This window comes from Acinonyx jubatus, chromosome D1 (genome assembly GCF_027475565.1).
Source record: "Acinonyx jubatus isolate Ajub_Pintada_27869175 chromosome D1, VMU_Ajub_asm_v1.0, whole genome shotgun sequence".
Classification (NCBI taxonomy): Eukaryota; Metazoa; Chordata; class Mammalia; order Carnivora; family Felidae; genus Acinonyx; species Acinonyx jubatus.
In genome coordinates, this window is record NC_069390.1 from 67,741,761 (window position 1) to 67,765,358 (window position 23,598).

Consider the following 23,598-nt stretch of genomic DNA (forward strand, 5'->3'; position numbering starts at 1 on the left):
GACTGAGATGGGGCCTGTGGCCATCTGAAATTCTAGCAGAAAGCTCACTACCTGCCCAAGTGCATGAAGAAACCTCGACTTTCCAACTCCTGGGGGGCCTGGAGAGCCTCTGCAGCCTTCAAACATCTCTCTGGGTGAGTCTTGATACCTGGAGTTCCTCCACTAACCAATGTGCAGGTATAGAACATCAGTTAGTGAGCTTGTTCAAAATACAGACCACCAGGCCCATCCTCCAGAGATTGTCACTTAGTGAGTTTGGGGCAGGGCTCATGAATGTATATATATTTTTCCCTCTGGCTTTCTTGTGGCATAATTGACAAAAATCACATATTTTAGATGTACAGTGGGATACTGTGATATACATTATGAAATGATTACCACAACCAAGCTAATTAACACATGCATCACCTCACAGCAACACCATGTTGTGTGTGTGTGTGGTGTGGACATCTAAGAAAACTCTCTTAGCAAACTTCAAGTGTATGACTCAGTAGGAACCATGAACTGTGGTCACCATGCTGAACAGGAATCTGCATCTTTATCAAGCACCCCAGATTGTTTGGATTCTCACAGTCTAGAGAACTCTGAGAAACAATGCCTGGGTGGGTGAAGACAATGCCCATTAAGCTGCCTGATGTGCCTTTTTAAAAACTATGCTACAACTGACTCCTAGATTTCACTCCTAGATTTCAAGGTCAGGGAAAGTTTGTCTTTCCTACAAAATGGCTGTATCTGTAACCCATTTTTCCTGTTGACATTGTGAGAAAGCTGAGAGTTCAGTTTTCTGCTCCTGGGCTGAAGGCAGCATCAGGTCAGCCTTTCTGCACACACCCTTCCCCTTACTCCATTCTTGCTTTTGATCGTCATTTTGATAGTTTTGATCTATTGTGTCTTTTCTTGGAAACAAGCATGACACAAATTATTAAAAATTACCTAATGCACAGACAAAAAAATTTCATCTCATGGGTCCGTTTGTGTCGAATATTTAATTAAGTTCATGTTCATTGAGAAAAAGTGCCTTGACTGACCAGCCAGGAGTGTTGAAGCATGAGATGGAGAGAAGGGGTCTGTCACTCCCAACCTGGTGTGAACTACAGGCTTAGGACCAGTGTGGGACCAACTGTGGAAAGAAAGATTTATGACCCTGCTAGAAAATGTGGGTGGGGCGCATACCTGGTGGGCTTCCTGTGCTACCCGGGGCATCTTTCCAATGAGGCTGTTGTCTATGATGGGTGAGTAGTCCTGAAATAGCCCAGAAACTTCTATTTCAACTTCATAATTTTGTGCCTGGCTTACCCTATATGGTAGAAATCCAGCAGCAGGTAAATATTTGCTCCTGTCATGGTCCTTCCAGAACCTTAGCAAGTTAAAGCTGTTGGTGCGGGGACTTGGAGGTGGGTTCATGTCATAGCGGCAGAAATGGAGAGGCTGTGACTTGCCATAGTCCAGTACTAAGAGTGCCGGGCATGGGTCAGCAGGCTTGTGGGCCTCACCTGGCTCTGAATGGTCTAACATCTATCCCTTCACTCCTTTATTCTGCCTCAGTTTTTCATCTGTCAATGGACACAGTAATATCTGCCTGGCCAACTTCAGTGGGCTGTTGTGAGGATGAAAAGCTGGGGTTATTCTGAAATTGTAAATTGCTAAGCACACATGTCATTTTGGCCACAATTCCTATTCATTCACAGAGCAAGTGCTGTTTGGGGTGGGGAAGGGGGCTCTCTGTATCTCCCAACCCACCATCCAGCCCCGTTCTCCTTTTACAGTGAATACAACTGAAAAATAAAACGTCCTATGCACAAATACAGTGCTATTCTTGCTGACCCAAAATTTACTGTGAATTTTTTTCCAGGGTGTGAATTTCAAGTATTTGGATTGGGAGGGGGACAGAATGTCTTTGGTTGCTGGTGACATTTTGCTATATATAATCCTCACAAGACTCCCAGTGTTGCTCCACGACTGGCCTGGAGCTAAAATGCTGAAAAGGTCAGATAACAAAGCAATGCGATGCACGTTCTTTTTCTTTCTGTCTCTCTTACACACACACACACACACACACACACACACACACACTTGACCTTTAAGCAATACCAATCTGAGATAAAAATAAGGCAGAATTATAAATACCTTTGTTCAATGCACTACTACTCTTTCATATTAAATTCAGTTTTTTATGAGTAATTTTTTTTTACTTTTTATTTTTTACTTATTTTTTAATTCCAGTGTAGTTAACATACAGTGTTATATGAGTTGCAGGTGTACAATATAGTGATTCACCAATTCTATACATTACCCAGTGCTCATCACGAAACGTGTACTCTTAATCCCCCCCCACCTCCCTCTGATAACCATCAGTTTGTTCTCTATAGTTAAGTCTGTTTCTTGGTTTGTCTTTTTTCTCCCCCCTTTGTTTGTTTGCTTCATTTCTTAAATTCCACAGGAGTGAAATCATTTGGTATTTGTCTTTCTCTAGCTGGCTTATTTCACTTAGCATTATATTCTCTAGATCCATCCATGTTGTTGCAAATGGCAAGATTTCTTTTTTATGGCTGAGTAATACTGTATTGTATATATATACTACATTTTTACTCATTCATCTATCGATGGACACTTGGGCTGCTTCCATGGTTTGGGCTATTGTAAATAACACTGCAATAAATACAGGGGTGCATATATCCCTTTGAATTAGTGTTTTCTTGTATTCTTTGTGTAAATACACACTAGTGTGATTATAAGATAATAGGCTAGTTCTATTTTTAGTTTTTTGAGGACCCTCCAAACTGTCTTCCACAGTGGCCGCACCAGTTTGCATTCCCACCAACAGCCTACGAGGGTTCCTTTTTCTCCACATTCTTGTCAATACTTGTTGTTTCTTGAATTTTTGATCTAAACAATTCTGATAGATGTGACACAATATCTCAATGTTATTTTGGTTTGCATTTCCCTGATGATCAGTAATGTTGAGCATCTTTTCATTATCTGTTGGCCATATGTATGTCTTCTTTGGAGAAATGTCTGCTCATGCCTTTTGCCCATTTTTTTTACTTGGATTCTTTAGGTTTTTGGGTGTTGAGTTGTATAAGTTCTTTACACACTTAGCATGCTAACCCTTTATCAGACATGTCATTTACAAGTATCTTCTCCTATTCTGTAGGTTGTCTTTTAGTTTTGTTGGTTATTTCTTTTGCTATGCAGAGACTTTTATTTTGATATAGTCCCAATAGTTCATTTTTTGCTTTTCTTTCCCTTGCCTCAGGACACATATCTAGAAAGAGGTTGTTTCGGCTGATGTCAAAGAAATTACTGCTTATATTCTCTTCTAGGATTTTTATGGTTTCAGGTCTCACATTTAGGTCCCTAATGCATTTTGAGTTTATTTGTGTATAGGTATAAGAAAGTGGTCCAATTTCATTCTTTTGCATGTTGCCTTCCAGTTTTTCCAACACCATTTGCTAAAGAGACTGTCTTTTTCTCTTTGCTTATTCTTGCTTCCTTTATTGAAGATTAACTGAACATTTAAATATGGGTTTATTTCTGGTCTTTCTATTCTGTTGATCTATGTGCCTATGGTTTGCCAGTACCATACTGCTTTGATTACTACAGTTTTATAATGTAACTTAAAGTCTAGAATGGTGATACCTCCAGTTTTTTCTTTTTCAAGATGTCTTTGGCTATTTGGGATCTTTTGTGGTTCCATACAAATTTTAGGATTGTTTTTTCTAACTCTTTGAAAAATGAATATGCTATTGGTATTTTGTTAGGGATTTTATTAAATCTGTAGATGTTTTGGGTAGTGTAGCTATTTCAATAATATTTGTTCTTCCAGGGCATGAGCATAGAATGTCTTTCCATTTCTTTGTGTTGTCTTCAATTTCTTTCATCAATTTTATAGTTTTCAGAGTACAGGTCTTTCACCTCTTTGCATATCTATTACTGATTTTAATTCATGGTTACCACTAGGTTTATACATAACATCTTCTATATATAGCAGTCTATTTTAAGTTGATGGTAGCTTAAGTTTGAGCCTATTCTTTACTCCTTTCCCCACCACATTTCTGATATATGGTATCATACTCTTTTATTTTGTGCGTCTCTTGACTGATTTTTAGAGATATACTTATTTTTACTGCTTTTGTGCTTTTTTTTTTTTTTAACTCTTACTTACTGTCTTTCCTTTCCATGCAAAGAGTCCCCTTTAACATTTTTTGAAGGGCTGGTTTAGTGGTCATGAACTCCTTTAGCTTTTGCTTGTCTTGGAAACTCTTTACCTCTCCTTCTATTCTGAATGATAGCCTTGCTGGATAGAATATTCTTGGCTGCAGATTTTTCCCTTTCCACACTTTCAATATATCATGCCACTCCCTTCTGGCTTGGAAAATTTCTGCTTAAAAACCTCCTGATAGCCTTATGGGGTTTCCTTTTTATGTAACTGTCTTTCCTCTTGCTGCTTTAAATTTTTCGTTGTTGTTGTTTTTATTGCTACTTTTTGCCATTTTAATTACTATGCGTCTTGGTGTAGACCTCCTTGGGTTGATTTTGCTGGGGGAATCTTTGTGCCTCCTGGATCTGGATATCGATTTCCTTACCCAGATAGGAAAGTTTTCAGTTATTATTTCCTCAAGTAAATTTTCTGCCCCCTTTTCTCTCTTTTTAAATTTTATTTATTTAGTTTTTAGTAATCTCTATACCCAATATGGGGCTTGAACTCTCAATCCTGAAGTCAAGAGTTGCATGCTCTTCCAACTGAGCCAGCCAGCCCCCTTCCCCCCATCTTCACTTTCTCTCTTTTCTTCTTCTGGAATCCCTATAATGTAAATGCTATCATGCTTAAAGGAGTTTCTGAGTTACCTAAGTCTATTCTCATTTTGCATAATTTTTTTCTCTCATTTTCTCGTTTTGATTACTTTCCCTTACTCTGTCCTCCAGGTTACTAATATGTTCCTTTGCTTCCTGTAGCCTGCCATTTTATTCCTTCTGGTGTATTTTTAATTTCACCTATTGTGCTCTTCATCTCTGGTTCTTTTTTATGTTTCCTTTTTCTTTGTTAAGGGTTTCATGAGGTCCTCCACTCTTTTCTCAAGTCCAGTGAGTATCTTTATAATCATTGCTTTAAATTCTCTATCAGGCATCTTATCTATTTTGCCTGGGTGTCTTGCTGTGGTTTTGTCCTGTTCTTTTATTTGGGCCATATTCCTGTTTCCCGTGTATTAGAAAAAGTCAGCTACATCTTCTGCTCTGTGAAAGCAATAGCCTTATGAAGAAGAGGTCCTTTAGTGCCATGCAGTGCAGTGTCCTCTGTTCATCAGAACCTGGTGCTTCAGGGTTGTCTCCTGTGTGTGTTGTGTGTGCCCTGCTGTTGAGTCCTGGCTGCCTTTTTTCCATCAGTCCAGTCATCTGCAGAGGCTCTGACTATTGTAGGCAGAGTTTGGTCCCTGGCCCAGGTGGGGCATGCAGTTTTAATAAGGTGGGGCCACTGCTGGGACCAGGGCTTCAGGGTGTGGTGTGCAGTTTTAACAATGTGAGCCTTGGGCTTCCACAGAGTCTACAGCCATCACCATAGGGACAGAGGCCCTGCAAAAGCCCAAGTCCAGAGAAATGGTGTTGGCAAGATTTGTGCAGGTATTCTGGGGGAGGGGGACTGCAGTGCCTGGCCTGAGGCAAGGGTGACTGGGAAGGGTAGATCTGCCAAAGTGAGGGGGAGCAGGGCTTGGCATACACAAGTTAGGTAGTGAATGTTGCCACTGTGCTGGTTCCCATAGGTGGTTATATGTTTATGCTAAGGGGTGGGGAAGGGAGATGGAGCTGGTTAGCTCCTTTGTTCCTGGGAAGTCCCTCTGGGAGACCTGCCCCTCCAAGACCTGCTCTGAGATGTGTAAAAAAAAAAATTCCCTCATGTTTACCCCAGGCGTTTTCAGACTGCTGCTTCTATGGGGGCTGTTTGTAGAGCTTTTTAAGTGCAGGGACTCAGCTTCCTATTGCCCTTTGGGCTCTTGGAGAGCTGAGCCTTCTGATTTTTAAAACTCCAAGTTTTAAGTCTTGCTATCTGTAAGAACTCATGAAATTTGGCCCCTCTCACTTTCAAAGCCAAATGTTTTGGGGATTTGTTGTCCCTGTGCTAGCTCCTTGGTGTGGTAGTCTATTTCTCTCCCTCTTCAAAGCTCCCTCTGTCCATGGGTGGCCTTGGTCCATTTAGATCCCCACTGGGTGTCCACCACCCTTCCTACTATCTTCGATGTGGCCTCTTCTCTACCTTTAGTTGCGGAGTTTGTTCTTCTAGTCTTCAGGTCCTTTTCTGGGTTATTTGCACTGACACGAGTGTTTTCTAGTTGTATCCACAGGATGAGGTGAGCTTAGAGTCCTCTTACTACACCATCTTGGCCCCCTCCTACATTCAGTTTTACATAAGGGAACATCCCCAGTGAGCAATTTGATGAAATAGAGTAAAATTTCATTAATTCAGGTCACTTTAATCCTAACTTAGAATTGCACAAAATGTGCAGTGTGCTATGTGAATTGTCCATCTGATAACCTAGACTTAGTTCCCACACCTCCTTGGATTTAAGGACCTCCAGAACTCCTGTCCACCTCAGATACCCATCCACATGGCTACTCCTTGGACCTTTCTTCACCAGGAACCACTCCTACTCCAGAATGTCATACTGTCTATATTGGTTTCTGACAGCCTGTCCTTCGCCTTCCTCATTCCTACTGCACCTTACACCTGTTCTTTGTCTCCATTGAGACCTTTGGGCCCTTAACCATTTTCTTCCAGTCTCTCAGTCCCTCATGGCTTTTCATAAAACCCAACCACTGGCTGGTGTGAACCAAAGGTGGCTACTTTAGTTGTTCTCAACATCATCCATCCATCCATCCATCCATCTGTCCATTCACCCATACCAAAGCATCACTGAGCACCTATGAAAAGGTGATACTTGAGTTGTTCAATAAATGTTTAGGAAGGGGTGGATATATGAAAGAGTTGGTAGAGATTTAGTTGGCCTGCTAACTTGTTAATCTAATTAAAAGCCCTTAAGATAAACACAAAATTTCAAAGTGAAAATTTAAATGGTCTAGGTGAAAAAAATTTGTTCTCATTTCATCCATATACGTTCAAATACAGGTAATGGACCAAAACACCAATTTAAACGTTAATTGTAATTGCCTTACATATTACTTAAAATGCGCTACTACTAACAACAGTAACACAAAGAGCTAAAGTTTATTGAGTGCTTATTCCCCTCTGGGCATCACGCTGAGCTATTTACCATACATTATCTCAATTAATTTTCGTATGACTTAATGAAGTAGGTGCTGTTTCAGAGAAGGAATCCTGAGCTACAGATGTGAAGTTATTTGCCCAGGGGTTATAAACTCTACTGCAGGTGCAAACTGGTGGAGCTGGAATCTGAATCCAGCTCTATCTGACTCTAGAACTTATCTTCATAGCAATATGATGCCTTTAACTCAACCTTAACAGCAGTGTGATTTTGTAAAAGATACAACTAAATAGATAATAATGTTGGATTTCTTTCTCTCTTGAGAAAGACGGGGCCGTGTGGTAAGATAACACTCAACTGGGTAACAGGAAAACCGTGTTCTCTCTCTGTCTCTGACAGAAGCTCTGCATCTTGGGTGAGTCTCTCTCTCTCTGGGTCTCAGTTTCCTGCTCTGAGTGGTGGAGCTGTAGCATGAGCTACTTAATGGACAGTTGGGGTAGAAACACTATGAGCTTCACTCAGATTTTTCTAGAAGTCTAGAGTAGGGAGGTTTGACCATTCTCAGGAAGAGCAACATGTGTCAGGAGAAGCTGAAGAGTGAGTCTTTCAGAGTCTGTTTTGAGCCGAGACACAGCTAAACGAACCAGCTAAATGAACAGGGCTGAGGCAGGTACCCTCCAGGTAGTGTGGCTGGAACAGAGGAACCCTAAGAAGAGTACCTATTCAGGCACACTATTCAGGGGGCTGGGCAGCTTTCTGATTTTAGTGCTGGCAGCCTCTTGCTGAACTTTCTTCCTGCTGGAAGCTGCCCCTCACCGGGGAGGCTCCTGCTGGTCTGTCCCCTTCTGCACTTTTGAACTCTTCACCCTGAAGCCCTGGCAGGGGCTGAGGAATATCTGATGCCTCTCCAGGGGAGAATTCCTGCAATGGAGAAAGAGGCACCTCCCCAAGCCACACACGGAGCTGCCCAGACTTTTCCACCTTAGGGACTCAGCTGGGAAATGGCCTTGGAGCTGCCAGGGAAGGCATTCCAAGGCCAGGGTTCACTTAAAGTCCCAAGGATGATGGATGGCTGTTCAATTCCACCCCCAGTGCTCAGGCAAGTGGAAGCCTGAAAATGGCAACCTGTCTCTGGGAACCCTAGTGAGCTTTGTATGACAGTGGACGAGACCCAGGCCAAGACTGACAGAACCAGGTACTTGCCATCTGGGATGCAGCCACCCCAGGATAAGGAGATTCTGAGGTGGATGCTCTGTCCATCCCCCCAGCAAGCTGATGGAATGTTGTGTGAGGGACGTGGTGAGAGGAGAACATTCCTGGCTCTGTAGACCTGGTTTCTCTGTTCCGGAGGTCAGGACCTGTCATTCTTTCAAATACCTGGGTCCAACCTCTTTCAGGCCTGAATAAACACAAGGGACCTGAGAGGAGCAGGTGAATTTGCTCAGCCTGTCTTCAAACCAAATGACCAAAAGCAACATACGTATTTCCAGGGGAACCCTCTCTGCTCGCCCAACAAACCCACACATACAACATTCTCACAGCAGAGTGCTCAGTAAGCACATTAGCTGTCACCTAGTGGAAAGCTATGTCTTTATTTTTTCCTTCCAGGAACTACAGCTAACAGAATTATGAAAGCTCTTGGTCTTTTTAAAAAATTTATATATTCCATTAAACTCTAGTCTCTTGAGAGGTTCTCAGAAAGTTTCTGTGGCTAAATATGTTTGAGAAACTCTGAATGTTACATATAGTATAATGCAGTGTATGTTGAAGGCTCTGAAAAATCCTGCATTGAGACACCTGTTTAACCCAGCATTTTTTACACTTATCTGACTAGAGACCTTACCCTGTGTCCCACCCTCCCCACCTATGTGTGGCAGAGAACATGCTGACAGACACAAGTCTCCACACAAAGAACTCTGTACCAGGTAGGGCTGGGTGAATTCAGAGCAAGGTCATCTCTCCCTGGGATTACTGCAATTGTCTCTTCTGGCATGGATCCTATAATAACTAATCTCACCCCCTCCACGTTTATTCCCCTTCCCCCAATCTATCCTCCCTATCTTTCTAAGCACAAATTTGTGCAGAACACTTAGTTTTTGAAAATCCATATGGGGCTCCCACCGCCCTTGGGATTATGTCCAAACTCCTTGGCTGGTATTCACTTTGGCCCCAACCTTAATGCCTGAACCCTGCCCATGTCTTCCCATACCCTAGACACAGCCTGCTGTCTTTCAATTATTGTGGGTCCTTGCACAGCTCTGTGTTTTTGCTCAAGGGCCTAGCAGGCCCCCTTTCACCCAGGCCAACTCGTACTCAAACTGTAAGGCCCAGCTTAAATGTCACCTCTTCTGGGAAGGCTTTCTTGTCATGTTGCTTTCCCTATTCTCAGGGTAGCTAATTCTCTTCCTCTCTGGACTTCCATGACACTCGGGGTAGATCTTTATCACAGCCTATGTACCACATTGCATCGCAACTATTTATTGACATTTCAGCTTCAATTACTAAAGAAATGTATCCAGCAGGGTATTCTCTTTGTGTCAGGAACCATCCTAGGTATGACATAAGAATTCAATTTAGCAAACATGTCTAAGTGCCCACGGTGAACAAGGGACCACCGTACGTTACCAGATTATAGAGGCAAACGCAAGGATCTCACAGTCTGATGGGGACGCAAAAAGATAAAGCAGTTGCAGCACACTGTGGTGAGGGTAATAGTAAAGGTACATGCTAGGTATGTGGGAGGCCTCCAAGGGAGCAGGCAGGTCTGCTGGAGGGAAAGGCAGTGAGGGCTTCGCAGGTGTGGCCCGAAGGAGGAGCAGAGGTTCACCGGCAGACTGCGGTGGGGCAGGGGAGGAAGAAAGGTGTCTCAGGCACATGCATGTAGAATGAGAGGAGGGGGCCTTCCGGGGGCTGCACGAAAATAAACAGAGCTGGAGCCTGGGTGGGGCTTGGGGAGGAAGGGAGGTAGTCGGGGGAGATAGCACAGCAGCTGCCACAGGAGCCACGTGACAGGCCGTGGTCAGGAGTGTCAGATGTCGCCAGGATGTCAAGTGAGAAGGGGATCTCGAAGTGTCTGTGGGAGCTGGCGTTTAGATGGTCATTCATGACCTTTTCCAGACTACCTGTACGAGAGTGGTGGAGGGGGATCAGACTGCAGAGGGCTGAAAGGTAAATGGGGAGGAAATGTCAGTGATTATGAATTTCAAGAAGGTTGGCTATGAAGTAGGGAAAGGATGACAGCCTTTGGGGGATGAGGGACTGAAGGATTCATTTTTTAAAAATGTTTATTTATTTGGGGGGGGAGGTGTGAGAGAGAGAGAAAGAGAGAGCAGGGGAGAGGCAGAGACAGAGGGAGAGAGAATCCCAAGCAGGCTCTGTGCTGTCAGTACAGAGCTGGACACAGGGCTTGATCCCGTAAACCATGAGATCATGACCTGAGCTGAAATTAAGAGTTGGACACTTACCAACTGAGCCACCCAGGTGCCCCAAGACGGATTCATTTTTGAGATGGGGCTGTCCCTATGAAGTAAGGGAGATGGCGTGGAGGAGAGGTGAGAGAGGAGTGATGGGGGAGGTCCCAGGGAAATGGGGGAGGTAGGAGCCAGAGTCCAGTTAGAGCCTGGAGAAGACATGGTCCCTCCCTCCAGGACCTCGCAGCCAGTGGAAGGGTGGACACAAAGCCCTCACACCACAGCCCCACCACAGATACGCTTGAGGGAATAACTCACTCTGCTGGGGCAGGAGTTGGGAAGGGATTCACAAGCATGATGGGGAAAGTATCCTGTAGGTGAGGAAACTGGAAACCATGGATTGGAGAAGGTGGGAATACTGAGCCTGGAAAAGAGAAAGCCAAGGGGAATGAGGCATAATGATTTTCTTCAAAGACTTGAAGGCCTGTTCTGTGGACAAGGAATAATATAGTAGACTTATTTTATGTGGCCTTGGAGGAAAAAGTAGAGCCAACAGGTGGAAGTCAGCAAGACACAAATTCTAGTGATATATAAGGTAGAGATTTCAAGCGCTGGGTCACTGGAAGGGATTCTGTAGTCACTGAAATGCCACTTGGCACGGAAGTTGTGGAAGGAACTCCAGCCAGGAGGTGCGGGCGGACCTCTAAGGTCCTTCCCTTCCTAGGTCTGGCACCGGGAGATCCCCCCGGTGTGCTGGGCTCTGGCAGCCAGACTGGCGGGCTCCTATAGCTGGCATTCTGGCCTAATGGGGAAAATTCCCATCAAGTAACAAGACAGTCACAGGAAGCAGTGATTTTCTAAGCAAAAGTACCAGAATAATGTGGCAATTCCTCAGTCACTGCTCTGATGGCCACCCCTGGCCAGACAGAAAACACTTCAGGAACAATTTGGATTTCCTCCTCAATTTCCCAGTTTGTCTGAGTTCCTGGGCAAGCACAAAAATGGCGCCAGAAATCCCAGTGTGGAAAGAGGATGGTGGCTGATCTGCTGACCTCTTGACCTCTTAAAGGTCAGAGGTCAGTACTGGATTTCTCTTCTAGGGCACAGCATCTCACTCCTTAACCTTCTGCTCAGAAAGCCTGTGCACTTTTCCCAGCAACCAAATTGCTGGCCGGCTCAGGGGTGTCAGCATTTCCACCAGCTCTGGTCTGCCCACAGGCTGTACATTTTAGTTGTCGTAAAGCTGCTGATGTTCCATGAAGCTTCTCTGATTAGTGTGGCTCATTCCGATCTCTCTCTGCAGGTGTACCTACTCCATTACCTGTACCATACAGTCTGCCCTGCAGTCACAGCTCCAACCTTCTAAGAGTCTCAACTGCCTCTCATAGACCTGGCTAAATTCTACCCTAATTATGACAGTTAGTTGGGGGTGGAAGACAGTAAGACTGGAAATCCCAGTCTGTGTTTGTGGGCTTTCTGGATGGAAGTGAGGCACAGCTGGGGAGGTTCCCCCTCCAGGAAAGACTAAGCTAGGTTAGGGGACAGACGAGATCAAAGCAGCATGAAGCAGTGTCCTTGAGGACAGGGGAATAGTCTTATTTGCCATTGTTTGACACAAAAGCTGAAGAAGGAGCGCTGACCCCCTTTGCTGCTTCCAGCTCTGGACAAGTCAGCTTCAGATACCCGTGTTAGAAGACCCAACAAACATGCTGCTGTGTGCCCAGTGCCCTGTGCTTGCCTGGCTCAGTAAGTGTCATGAACACACGGAAGCAGGAATGACTGAATGCCAGAGAACAGTCCCTCCACACGAGTGCCCCACTGTACACATCGGTATGACATCAGCTCCCCTTGGAGCCACGCGCTCCTCTGAGACCACAGCAAGGTATCTCTGTGTCACCTTAGTTCAGGCCATTCCCTTGAACTCGAGGGTCGAGTTAACACAAATAAGGCCACTAGTGGAGGACATTCCCAGCCAGGCGGGAAGAGCAGGCAGCAGAGGGTCAGTAGTAAATGACCTCAGGTTTTGGAGTCATATAGGTTTGAGGTGAGCCCAAACTCTTGTTAATTTCTAGCCCGGCGATTTTGGACAAGTTACTTGACCTCTCTGAGCCTCAGTTTCTCTATCCCTAAAGGTTGCTGTGACAATTAAATGTAAAGCACCCCAGCACGGAGTAGGTGCTCTGTAAAAGTGAGTTGCTAGCTCTTTTCTGGGAAGAAGGCCATAACTTTTAAATCCAACCAAACGTCCCAAGTGCTCTGACCACTGTATTCCCCCTACCAGCCTTGAAGGACACTGCAGGCAGGACCATTAAATAGGCACACATTAAATCTATACAACTCAATAGTAATTATTTGAGCATCTTTCTTTTTTCCCTAGTTGATTATAAACTCTTTCAGAGCAAAGGATATTTCTGACTTACCACTATGTTCAATAAATGTTTCCTCTGAATGAATGTACAGATAAATACATGAATAAATAAACAGGTGCTGCCTTGGACTATTTTTCTGATTATTTTATGTGTCCATGTTACAATCTTAGGAAGAACTGACTTCTTTGGGATGGGTGTGCACTTTGTACTGGCCACACTCTGGGGCACAGAGAAGGAAATGATAAAGGCTGAAGAAAGGAAATGTGGAAGAAATTTCATGAATTAAGTGAAGGAGAGGAAACAACTGGAGAGGTTCCCCTTAATTTCCCACTGCTTTTATCATTATATGACCATAGGGAAATAATTTTCTTCCTGGGTCTCAGTTTCCCCACTTATGAAGTGCCAGACTTGGATCAAGTGAACAGGTTGTTTCTTGTTCTGGGGTTCTAAGACTGTGGGATTACAGTCCTAGGGAGGGAAATGGGAAAATGAGGGAAGACATAGATTTAACCGCAGAAGGCATCCTAAAATTCAGTATATGTGAAAATACTGAGTACTGACTGTCTCTGCTGAGAACGACTCAGAAAGGGAACACTCCCTTGAAACATTATTATCAGGGCTGGGAGCGAACAATTATGCTTTTTACAATCTCTTAAAATTAAGATGAAATCTTGAAACTTTCTTTGTAGTCCAGATGTCACATGCTTTTCCTTTGTTTGTATCATTTTAAAACCACCGGGAGAAGCTTAGAGCCAAAGAGCCTCAGCTTTTCCCTTGGGGGCTGAGTGCATGAGGTAGACTTGTACTTTACGAAAAACCCTGGAGGGGGCGCCCAGCTCTGGTGAGTGATGGGGCAACAGGACCACCATTAAAGAAGGAAGAATCAAGAAGTGCCAGATAACTGACCCAGATGCTGGAGAATTTTCCCATCACAAAAAAGAAATGATAATTAAGTGATGTGATAGCTAACCCTATGGTGCATACTGCAATACACACACGCACACACACACACACATACACACACATACAATCAACAGGTTGTTTACCCTAAATGGACACTATAGGTCAATTATATCTCAATAAAAAATAAAAAACAAAGAAGGTGCTTCCCTCACTGCTGGTAGCTATGGAGTTTTGAAAATGAGAGTTGATGGCTGGTTCCTCCAGAGCCCCCCTTCTGGTGAGGATGGGTGGGTCATTAACCATGCCCTAGAACAAGCCGGAGAGAAAAGACATGAGTATGCTAAGTAGGATAGTTTCCAAAAGACCTTCCTCCCATTTATCTTCCCTGACGACCATATCAAGAAGGTGTCTGGATTATGTTGAACGGTCTTTCATGTAAAATAACAGAAATAGAAAGTATCCAAGTTAGAGGGTGGGTTCTGGAGTTAGACCACTTCAGTTCACAGCTTGGCTCCACCATTTACCGGATGTGTGATCTTGGACAAGCTCCCTAACCTTTCTGTGCCTCGGTTTCCTCATATGTAAACTGTGCATTCAGCACATGTTTATTGAAAATCCACAGCATAGTCAGCATTGTTCTGGGTGCTTGAGAGGTAGCAGTGAACAGAAGAGTCAAAGATCCCTCCCTTGGAACTTCTATTTTAGTGGGACAGGACCATAATTGTTATCTACTTAATAGGACTATTGTAGTAAATGACTTAATGTAAGTGAGTTGCTTTGTTGTCTAGAAGAGCCTAGGTTAGCCTAGCATTGAATTCACCAAAGGGAGAAGAGTGAGATTGTTGCTTGCTTCTTTCTTTCTTTAGTGGACTTTTTTTTTTTTTTTAACATAAGGAACTATTTCTGGGCAACAATCAGCTGCTTAACTCATTATAAAACAATTCATTATTTTTTCTAATCACAAAACAGATGCCTGTCCACAACCAAATGTTACAGAAATGGATGCCTTGGAAAGAAAACACCCCTGGCAACTGCATCCCTTAACTGTAGTCACTGTTCACAGCTTGCTGTAGAAGCATCCAGATAGTTTTTTCTTTTTAGAAAAAACTTGATGAAATCATTTGTTTTTCAGAATTTTTACCAGTTATCTAACTTATGAAAAAGCAATCTGGTTAAGCCTAATAAAATAAATCTGATAGAATAAGAAAAAACTGTGTGTGAATGAACACAATACAGAGAAAGAGAAAATGAGAATTAGTAATGTACTGTGCTATGGATTGTTTGGAATTGCTATATCCCCTCTGGCATGGAGAGATGAGGCTTGGACTTGGGGGCTCTGGGCTTATCCATCCTTTCTTTTCTTTGCGAAATGCTCGTTTCATGAGTAGTGGCTCAGAAAAAATCTTTCCTGATAAAACACATTGGTGTCCCATTTCCTTTCTGGATAATCAGGTATAGGAATGGAGAGTGCCTGAAATACCCCCAGGTAGTACTTTTTTTTTAATGTGTATATATTATTTTTCAGAGTGAGAGAGAGCATGAGCAGGGGGGCAGGCAGAGAGAGAGACAGAGAGAGAGAGACAGAGAGAGAGAGAGAGAGAGAGAGAGCGGTACAGTCTGAAGCAAGCTCCAACCTCTGTGCTATCAGCACAGAACCCGCTGTGGGGCTCGAAGTCACAAACCACGAGATCGTGACCTGAAGTTGGACGCTTAACTGACTTAACTTAACGAGTCACCCATTCACCCCCACAGGTAGTACTTTTTGAGGGCTTGGGATTTCTGAAGGTGTCCTGCCCTAATACTAGCATACTCTGCTGGATTTCCAGGACTCTGTTTTTCATTTGCAGGAGGCTTTTGTTTTGTTTTGGTTCCTTTTCAAATTTGCTTGCGTTTTTTCTTTTTTTTCCCCAAGTGTTGGGTACTTTCCTCATTACATCATTCTTGTGAAAATTATCTCCTTAATACATTTAAGTAAAGCTGCTTTATAATCTTTCTGAGGATAATTCATTTTTCTGGGGTTCTAAGTCTTCTATTAGCTGTATATATGATTTTCCCACAGTGTGGACTGTTTCCATGTGGATTATTGTGAAGCATGAATTTATTTTCATTGGGGAGCTGTTTTCCCCTCAAGGAATTCCACACAGCATGGCTAGTGGGAGTGTCCCTATAGAGAAGTTTTACTTTTCCTTCTTTTAACTAAAAAAAATTTTTTTGGGGGGCGCCTGGGTGGCTTGGTTGGTTAAGCGTCCGACTTCGGCTCAGGTCATGATCTCGCGGTCCATGAGTTCGAGCCCTGCATTGGGCTCTGTGCTGACGGCTCAGAGCCTGGAGCCTGTTTCAGATTCTGTGTCTCCCTCTCTCTCTGCCCCTCCCCTGTTCATGCTCAGTCTCTCTCTGTCTCAAAAATAAATAAACGTTAAAAAAATTTTTTTTAATTTATTTTTGAGAGAGAGAGAAAAAGAGGGGCAGAGAAAAGGAGAGAGACTCTGTGCCCTCAGTGCTGACCCTGACATGGGGCTCAACCCCACAAACCATGAGATCATGACCTGAGCAGAAACCAAGAGTTGGATGCTCAAACGACTGAGCCACCCAGGCACCTCTACTTTTCCTTCTGCCAGGTTCCCCAGCTGTATCACTGGCAGGGGAAAATATTTTGTACTCATCTCTTAACCTTGTGTATATTATAAATGTGGACTCCAAATCACATGTGGTGAAGGCTTAAGGTTTTGGTTTCTTCCAAACATTCTTCCCCCTCACAAGCACCTTGTCGTTTGTCAGGCTTGCTGAGCACAGCCTGTTTCTTCTTCACTGAGAACGTCAGCCACTGAAGGCTCCCAGTCTTCTGCAGGACTGTCGGTGCCAACATACTGCCTGGTACGGGTCTCAGCACTTGACCCTGCTGTGTGGGTGTGGGGATCCATCTCTGAGCCTGAATGATGAGAAGGACAGAGCCATGCAAATGGAAGCACATTCATGACTGGGGAAGGAAGCATGAAGGCTCTGCATGCGGCTCTAACAAAATGACACGTGGAAGGAAGAGCAAGGCAAGTGTGAGTGGAGCTGAGATGGTGGCAGGTGAGGCCATCAAAGGCTTCTTTCCAGCTCCAAGAGCACAGTACAGGGGGGCTAGATGTCAGAACTGGTGGGGTAATCTCAAGGCAGGTTAGTGATTTTTTTCTTCTTGGGCAAGTTTCTGTTTCTCATTTTTGTATTAAGAAATGCCACACAAAGAGATGTTCAGTTATGCAAGGGGACGATGCTCCCCAATGAACCATGACTCCTGGTATTTTTGTCCTGTGTTATCTCCTCCCTTGGAATCTGGTATGGATCTATAATTTGCTTTAAGTAGTGGAATGTGGTAGAAATTTTATTGTGCCAGTCCCGCTATGGTGTGGCCTCAGGTATCAAGTGTAGGATCGTGTGTGAGAGAGAGAGGGACTGAGAGAGAGAAGACAAAGACAGAAAGAGAGAGAGACTGAAAGAGAGAACCAGAGACAGAAAGCTGAAGAGACTCAAAAAGAAAATTTTCTTGAACTAAAAAGCACAAATTTTTTTTAAGTCAAGGGGCATCTGGGTGGCTCAGTCGGTTAAGCGTCCGACTTCGGCTCAGGTCATGATCTCACAGTCCATGAGTTCAAGCCCCATGTTGGGCTCTGTGCTGATAGCTCAGAGCCTGGAGCCTGCTTCAGATTCTGTGTCTCCCTCTCTGCCCCTCTCCTGCTTGCATTCTGTTTCTTTCTCAAAAATCAATAAACATAAAAAAAAGGTTTGTTGTTGTTACTGTTTTTTTAAACTCTCATTTGTCTTCTTTATCACTCCTCTCAACAGCTTAGAAACCTCTAGTTTAGAGTTGGGAGCTACAGAGAAAGGGGGTGGTTTCCCTCCCAAGCCCGTCAAAAGGCTGACGCGGCTGCTGACCACAAACTCTGTCCAAGCATCAGATGGGGCCAGGGCTACAGGTGCAAACTTAAAACAGACCATTCCCATCCATTCTACTGTAAGTAACCAAACATGTAAGTGGAAACCACAGGGGCAAATGCGTCACTCAGGTGCAGTGTTCTGGGTCCCACCGTGTTGCAGAGAGAGCAGGGAGGATGGAATGACTAGTGTTCCCTACTGGAGTGGCAGGCTATGTCTCAGCTTTGAGCAGCCCACTGATAGATATTTACTGCTGAGATTCCTTCTACCCTGGAGGGTCCTCCTCCCCAGTGGCCAAACCCCAGGATAGTAACTGAGCTACAGCGACTCTTTAAGGCCAAAAAAACCTTAAGATACACCCCCATCAGGGGATAGGGGGTTTTCATTAGCAGGATGTTTGGAAAGAGACAAGGAAGTTGAAGGCAGGAGTCAACATTTCCCAAAGTTCTTTCTTAAAATACACTGTGTTTGGTTTCAGGGCTGCTGACTCACCCCCCGTCCGGGCATCCGATCTCGGGGCTACTATATTCCCCAGAGTGCCTGGGGAGACCAGCTCATTTCCCACCTACAGTATCCACAGAAACATCTGCTTTAGCTTATTAGAGAGTCAAAACAAGCAACTGTCAACTCATCACCATCTCCACTTGAGGACACATTCCTCTTGGCTGACGCACGCCCCTCCCCAGCCCCCCACCCTGACTGCCTGCATGTCTGAGACTGTGAGCTGATTCTGATGATAAATGGAAGAGCCTCTTATATCCTCGTTTATCTAACCTTCTCACACGCATAGCAAGACTTCTCTCTGGGGAATCGAGGAACAACTTCTGACTCATCAGATAAGCAGTAGGCCCTGGAAACAGGAAGCAGAAACCGGGCTCTCCAAGCCCCTTCCACTCCCTTCTCTTCCTCTGCAGGTAACTGCACTGTGGAAAGCAGTCTGGTTTTGGAGCCAGCAGACCCAGGTTCAGCCTGCAGTCCTGCCTGACACTGTGGGACCTAAACAGGTTCCTCAGCCTCTCGGGGCCTCAGTGTCCTCTTCCATAAAATGGGAACAGTATTACCTATCCTGCCAGCCATGCAGGGATCTTATGTAGTCCAAAAGTAATACGGGGTAGGAAGCATCCTAAAAAAGAGTCTCTGATGCTTAAATTTCCTCCTATAATCACATCACCCATAATCTACTCTTGAACCTGTTCTGTGACGAGGAACTCATTCCCACAGACAGTCTAGTGCACCATGGGATAGTTCTAATTTCTTTTGAGCTGAAAACTGCCTCTTTTGGCATTCTACCAATTGGTTCCTCTCTAGGTGGGTATACAGAAACAAGTTGAGCCCTCTTCTGGAACAATTGCTTTCAGCTATCTGGAGGTGTACCTCACCCTGATACTGACAAAGCAGCCCCTAAGCCTCCTCCCCACCAGGCTAAGCCTTTGAAACCCTCCCTCACTGTCATGGTTACTGTTCTCCAAAGGCACTTCAGGTAAGTTATGACCCTTAAGTGTCTTGTCCAGAACCGAATCTGGTGTTCAGGATGGCCTGAAAGGGGGAGAATGAGCTGGGACATTCACCTCTCTTGTTCTAGACACTATGCCTCTATTAATGCACTTGACCCCCAGGTGCTCTGGTGGTTATATCTCAATAGAAGCACTTCCTCTATAATCTCAGTTGTGAGCACCTAGCTTTCTGATTACCACCTCCTTTGTGGCCAGCTCATTTGATCTTTTACCTACCTCAATAATTCTTAAGCCCCATTAGGACTTACTATCCCTTGATCATGTCACTGTCCCCTATTCTCCTCTGCCCCTGCCATGTCCTCATGTCCCTTCTTAGCATAGACCTCAGGACACATCATTATAATCACCCCCTTGAATACACTCACAGTTCTCTTTTTCTCTCTTGCCTATCAAAATCCAACCTTGACTAAATCCTACTTTCTGCCTCTTCCTGTCCTGCATCCAGATAGCTGAAACTAGCCAGAGGAAAAAAAAAACACAGAAATAGGTTAAATTCATGACTAGTGATTTGTGGGGGGCCATGGGGCTGTCCAGCAAGCATCCTCACGTACCCTAGTTTGGACATTTCAGGTCATACCTTCTCTAGCTTTAAACCTCCACCATCTCTGCCCCATCCTTACTCTCTGTGGATGACCTTGTCCTCAGTTAGTGGACCTTCTATCCCCAGCCCCCACCACATCTACCCACCTACCCATGCCTGTGCCTCTCTGTCCCTGTGGAAGGGCATCTGTGCGCTCATCTAAAGGTAAGCTCTTCAGGTGTGCACCAGACTCTCACCCTCTTGCTTACTTGGGAACTTTGGACCCCACCCCCCTGACCCCACACTCCATTACTAACTTCTGCTTTTCTACAGGATCATTCACATTCCATATAATTACAGTATTATTTTCTTTCATCTTAAAAAACAAAAAACACAACAATAAAATGCTTGCATCTTATCCCCTGATAGGTACCAGATGAGGAAAGTTAAAAGCTCAGGAACCTACTCAATGACATCATAGACCTAGAGGAGATGGGGTCAAGAGTCAGATCTAATTTTCCTGCCTCCAAAGCTGCAGAGGCCAGAGCAGCTCTCTTCCCAGCCCACTGCTTTGCTCTGAGCAGCTGAGCACAGGCAAGGGAGTACTTTGCCCCAGATGCCCAGTCCAGCTCTGCCATGACCTGGGCACTCTTGGGACAGCAACAAAGGCTGGAGGTTCTCAAGTGACTAGGGGACCTGCAGGGTCTGCAGGGTCTGCCCAGCTGCTGAAAGTCTGTCTTGACTGACTTGCCTGTCAGACTATACATGGGTGGGTGGAGAGGCTATTTCCAGAACTCCATCCCAGGACCATGCCAGCCACAGCAGGGAGTGTGGGTGGCTGTGATGGCACACAGATGGGGCAGGTGAGGGGGGCTGAAGCCACCGATATCACATACCCCAGAGCACAGATGACACCTCATAAATCCTGCAGGCCCATAGCTGTGTGACCTGCTATGGTGGTTCATTAATGCTGCCTGGTCCTCACGTACAGGTGGAAATGATGGCTGGGTGGCAAGCTGCCTTCCCAAGCCAGTCTGTCAGAAGGGCACACTTCTTTTCTCCACCACTCACTACATCCCTGTTCATGCCAAGAGCCCAGAACAGCTCAGCAAAGGGGTTTTCTTTCTGGGACATCGGGCACTTAGGCTCTCAGTCATCAACCCTCTTCCCTCTCCCCTCTGTTCTCAAAGAGTCTCCCACGGAACAAACCCAATGGCTTTGAGTCTTCCAGATACACGGGGTCAAGTTGCAACTTTCAGAACACTCAGAAAAGCATGCATCTCCTGCCTCTTGTTTGTGCATCTGCTGAACAGTCAGATACGGTGTCGGCCTGATCCAGACCATCTCCCAAGAGTCCTTTTTCAAAAGGAATAGGCTGACCCACTTACTTGTCTGTCACAGCCTGCATGAACTCGTCCAGCAGGTCATCGTACTCCTTCCCACGCACACGCTGGTGTTTCAACCCAATGTACAGGGGGTCTCTGAGCAGCTCCTGGAGAAGACAGCATCCGTTTGTTCAACTGTCCTGGTTTAGTGGGAAGGACCAGGGAGAGGGGGCGGAGGGAGCTGGACGCTGGCTGCCCGACCTGCCTCGCCAGGTGTCATCCCTAGAAGGGTCTGGAGGCTAGGCCACTGACTGAGGTGGGACTCCTAGATGGTTCCAATGTTAGGAAACAAGGATACTTTGACACAGAAAATCCTCTCTCAGATGTGGTCTTCCAACCCCTGGCTGCAGGTGCTCTGGTTTTTTTTAATTAAAAAAAAATGTTTATTTATTTTGAGAGAGGGAGAGGGAGAGAACGAGCCAGGGAGGGACAGAGCCCAAACAGGTTCTGTGCTGTAAGTGCAGAGCCGGACGTGGGGCTCAAACTCATGAACCATTAAATCTGACCTGAGCTGAAATCAAGAGTCGGACACTTAACCGACTGAGCCACCCAGGTGCCCCTGCTCTGGGTTTATTTCAAGGTTTCCCAATACTGGCACTATTGACATTTTGGCTTGGAATTCTTTGATGAGAGGGCTGATCTGCACATTGTAGAATATTTAGCAGCATCTCTGGCCTCTATCCATTAGAAGTCAGTAGAACCCCCAGTTATGACAAAAAGAAATGTCTCTAAACACTGCTAAACATCTATTTGGGGCTCTAGACAGCATCTGGATTGAGGTATTGGGTCTCGTCCAAAGTCACAGATCTGAATTCAAATTAGAAAACACTTTATTCATTCAAAAGAAATCTCAATGAATACCTACCACGTGCCTGGCACTGTGCTAGTCCCTGAGGGTACAAGGATACAATGATACAACCAGACATTTCCGCTCAAGAAAGATGTCCCCCTGCGGAATACCTCCTGTGTTAGGGGTCCCCCCATTCCACCTCTTGCAGCTCTTTCTGTCACAGCCCTCACACACTCTGGTTATCTTCTGTGTCTGCCACTGGCCAACTTCCCACCTCTTCTCTAACCCCTCACACACACACCCTACACAATCAGTGGACCCGATCATGCACATTTATTGCCGGTCTGTTACTGCTGACACTGGGCCCTCCTGGGGTCTGTAAATGAGTAAGGAGTGGTTGTTGCCTTCAAGGTGCTCACCGTCTACTGCAGGGGGCTCATGAGTAAACAAACTCTACTACAGTGAAGAGTGACACTGTTTTGGCACTAAGTCTGGCACATGGAAGCACAGGGAAGGAGTAAAGTAATTCCCACTGGGGGATAGGCGGTGACTGTCATGGGGGAAATAGTGGAGCATTAAAAGACACAGTGGGGCGCCTGGGTGGCTCAGTGGGTTCAGCATCTGGCTTCTGCTCAGGTCACGATCTCACGGTTTGTGGGTTCAAGCCCCACATCAGGCTCGCTGCTGTCAGTGCAGGGCCTGCTTCACATCCTCCGTCCCCCCCCCCCCCCCCCGCCCCTTTACCACTCACGTGCTTGCACGCTCTCTCAAAAAACAAAACAAAGATGGGCAGATTTTGACAGGTAGGCTGGGCTCTCCAGGTGGAGTCAGCATAGGGAAGGGCTGGAGGCAGAAGGAGGGAAAAGTGCCTGGTATATTCAGGAAACAGTAAGTGATTCTGTGTGTGAGCGTCTCCAGAAGTTTTGTGTCTGCAGCACCAAAACTATGAGCTCCTTGAGGATAAGCATCATGTTACGCTCATCTCTGCATTGTAGGATGCAGAGATAAGGACCCCACAGTCCTGCCCTCAAATGGAAGCTCCCCCCCACCCCGCCCCAAATCTGACCCCCATCATAGACTAGCCGTGACCTTGGGCAAATCACAGGACCCCTTGGACCTGTCTTCTCATTTGTCAAAAGGGAATGAGACGCCAGCTGGAAAGTGTGCTTATGATGATTAAAAGAAATAATGTCTGTGAGAGAGCTTTGTGAGTTTTAACATACGCCATAAAGTGATGACAGCAGCTTTAACTTTCACAGCGCTTCGTATGTGCCACATGCTAAGGAACATTCTAAGTACGCAATTCTCCCCTAAGAGGTGGGACATCCACAGAGGTGTGTGGCTCAGAACTCCCTTAAGAGAACCTGCTGAGGAAGAGGAGTTGAGTGGACAGCATTCAGCTGCCATGCTGTCTCTGGGCTGCTCCCAGCCATGGCCACGCACAGCAGATGCCTGGCCAATGCTGGGCCAACCCTCTGTGCAGGCAACCCGGGCTTGGGTTTTCCATCAACCTTCCTGAGGCTTTCCCAGGACCACACTGCAGACTGGGATCTTCTTAATTAATTCATAGAG

General features: G+C 45.3%; 1 protein-coding gene across 3 annotated transcripts in view; it reads right to left on the reverse strand.

Annotated features, from left to right (window-relative positions):
* Nucleotides 1–23,598, reverse strand: part of ME3 (malic enzyme 3) — a 186,347-nt gene that overhangs the window by 25,552 nt on the left and 137,197 nt on the right. For all 3 annotated transcript variants that reach the window (XM_027039987.2, XM_027039985.2, XM_027039988.2), the window contains one exon: nucleotides 21,240–21,343. In XM_027039987.2, the coding sequence (XP_026895788.1) occupies nucleotides 21,240–21,343 (104 nt within the window). The remainder of the gene's footprint in view (nucleotides 1–21,239; nucleotides 21,344–23,598) is intronic.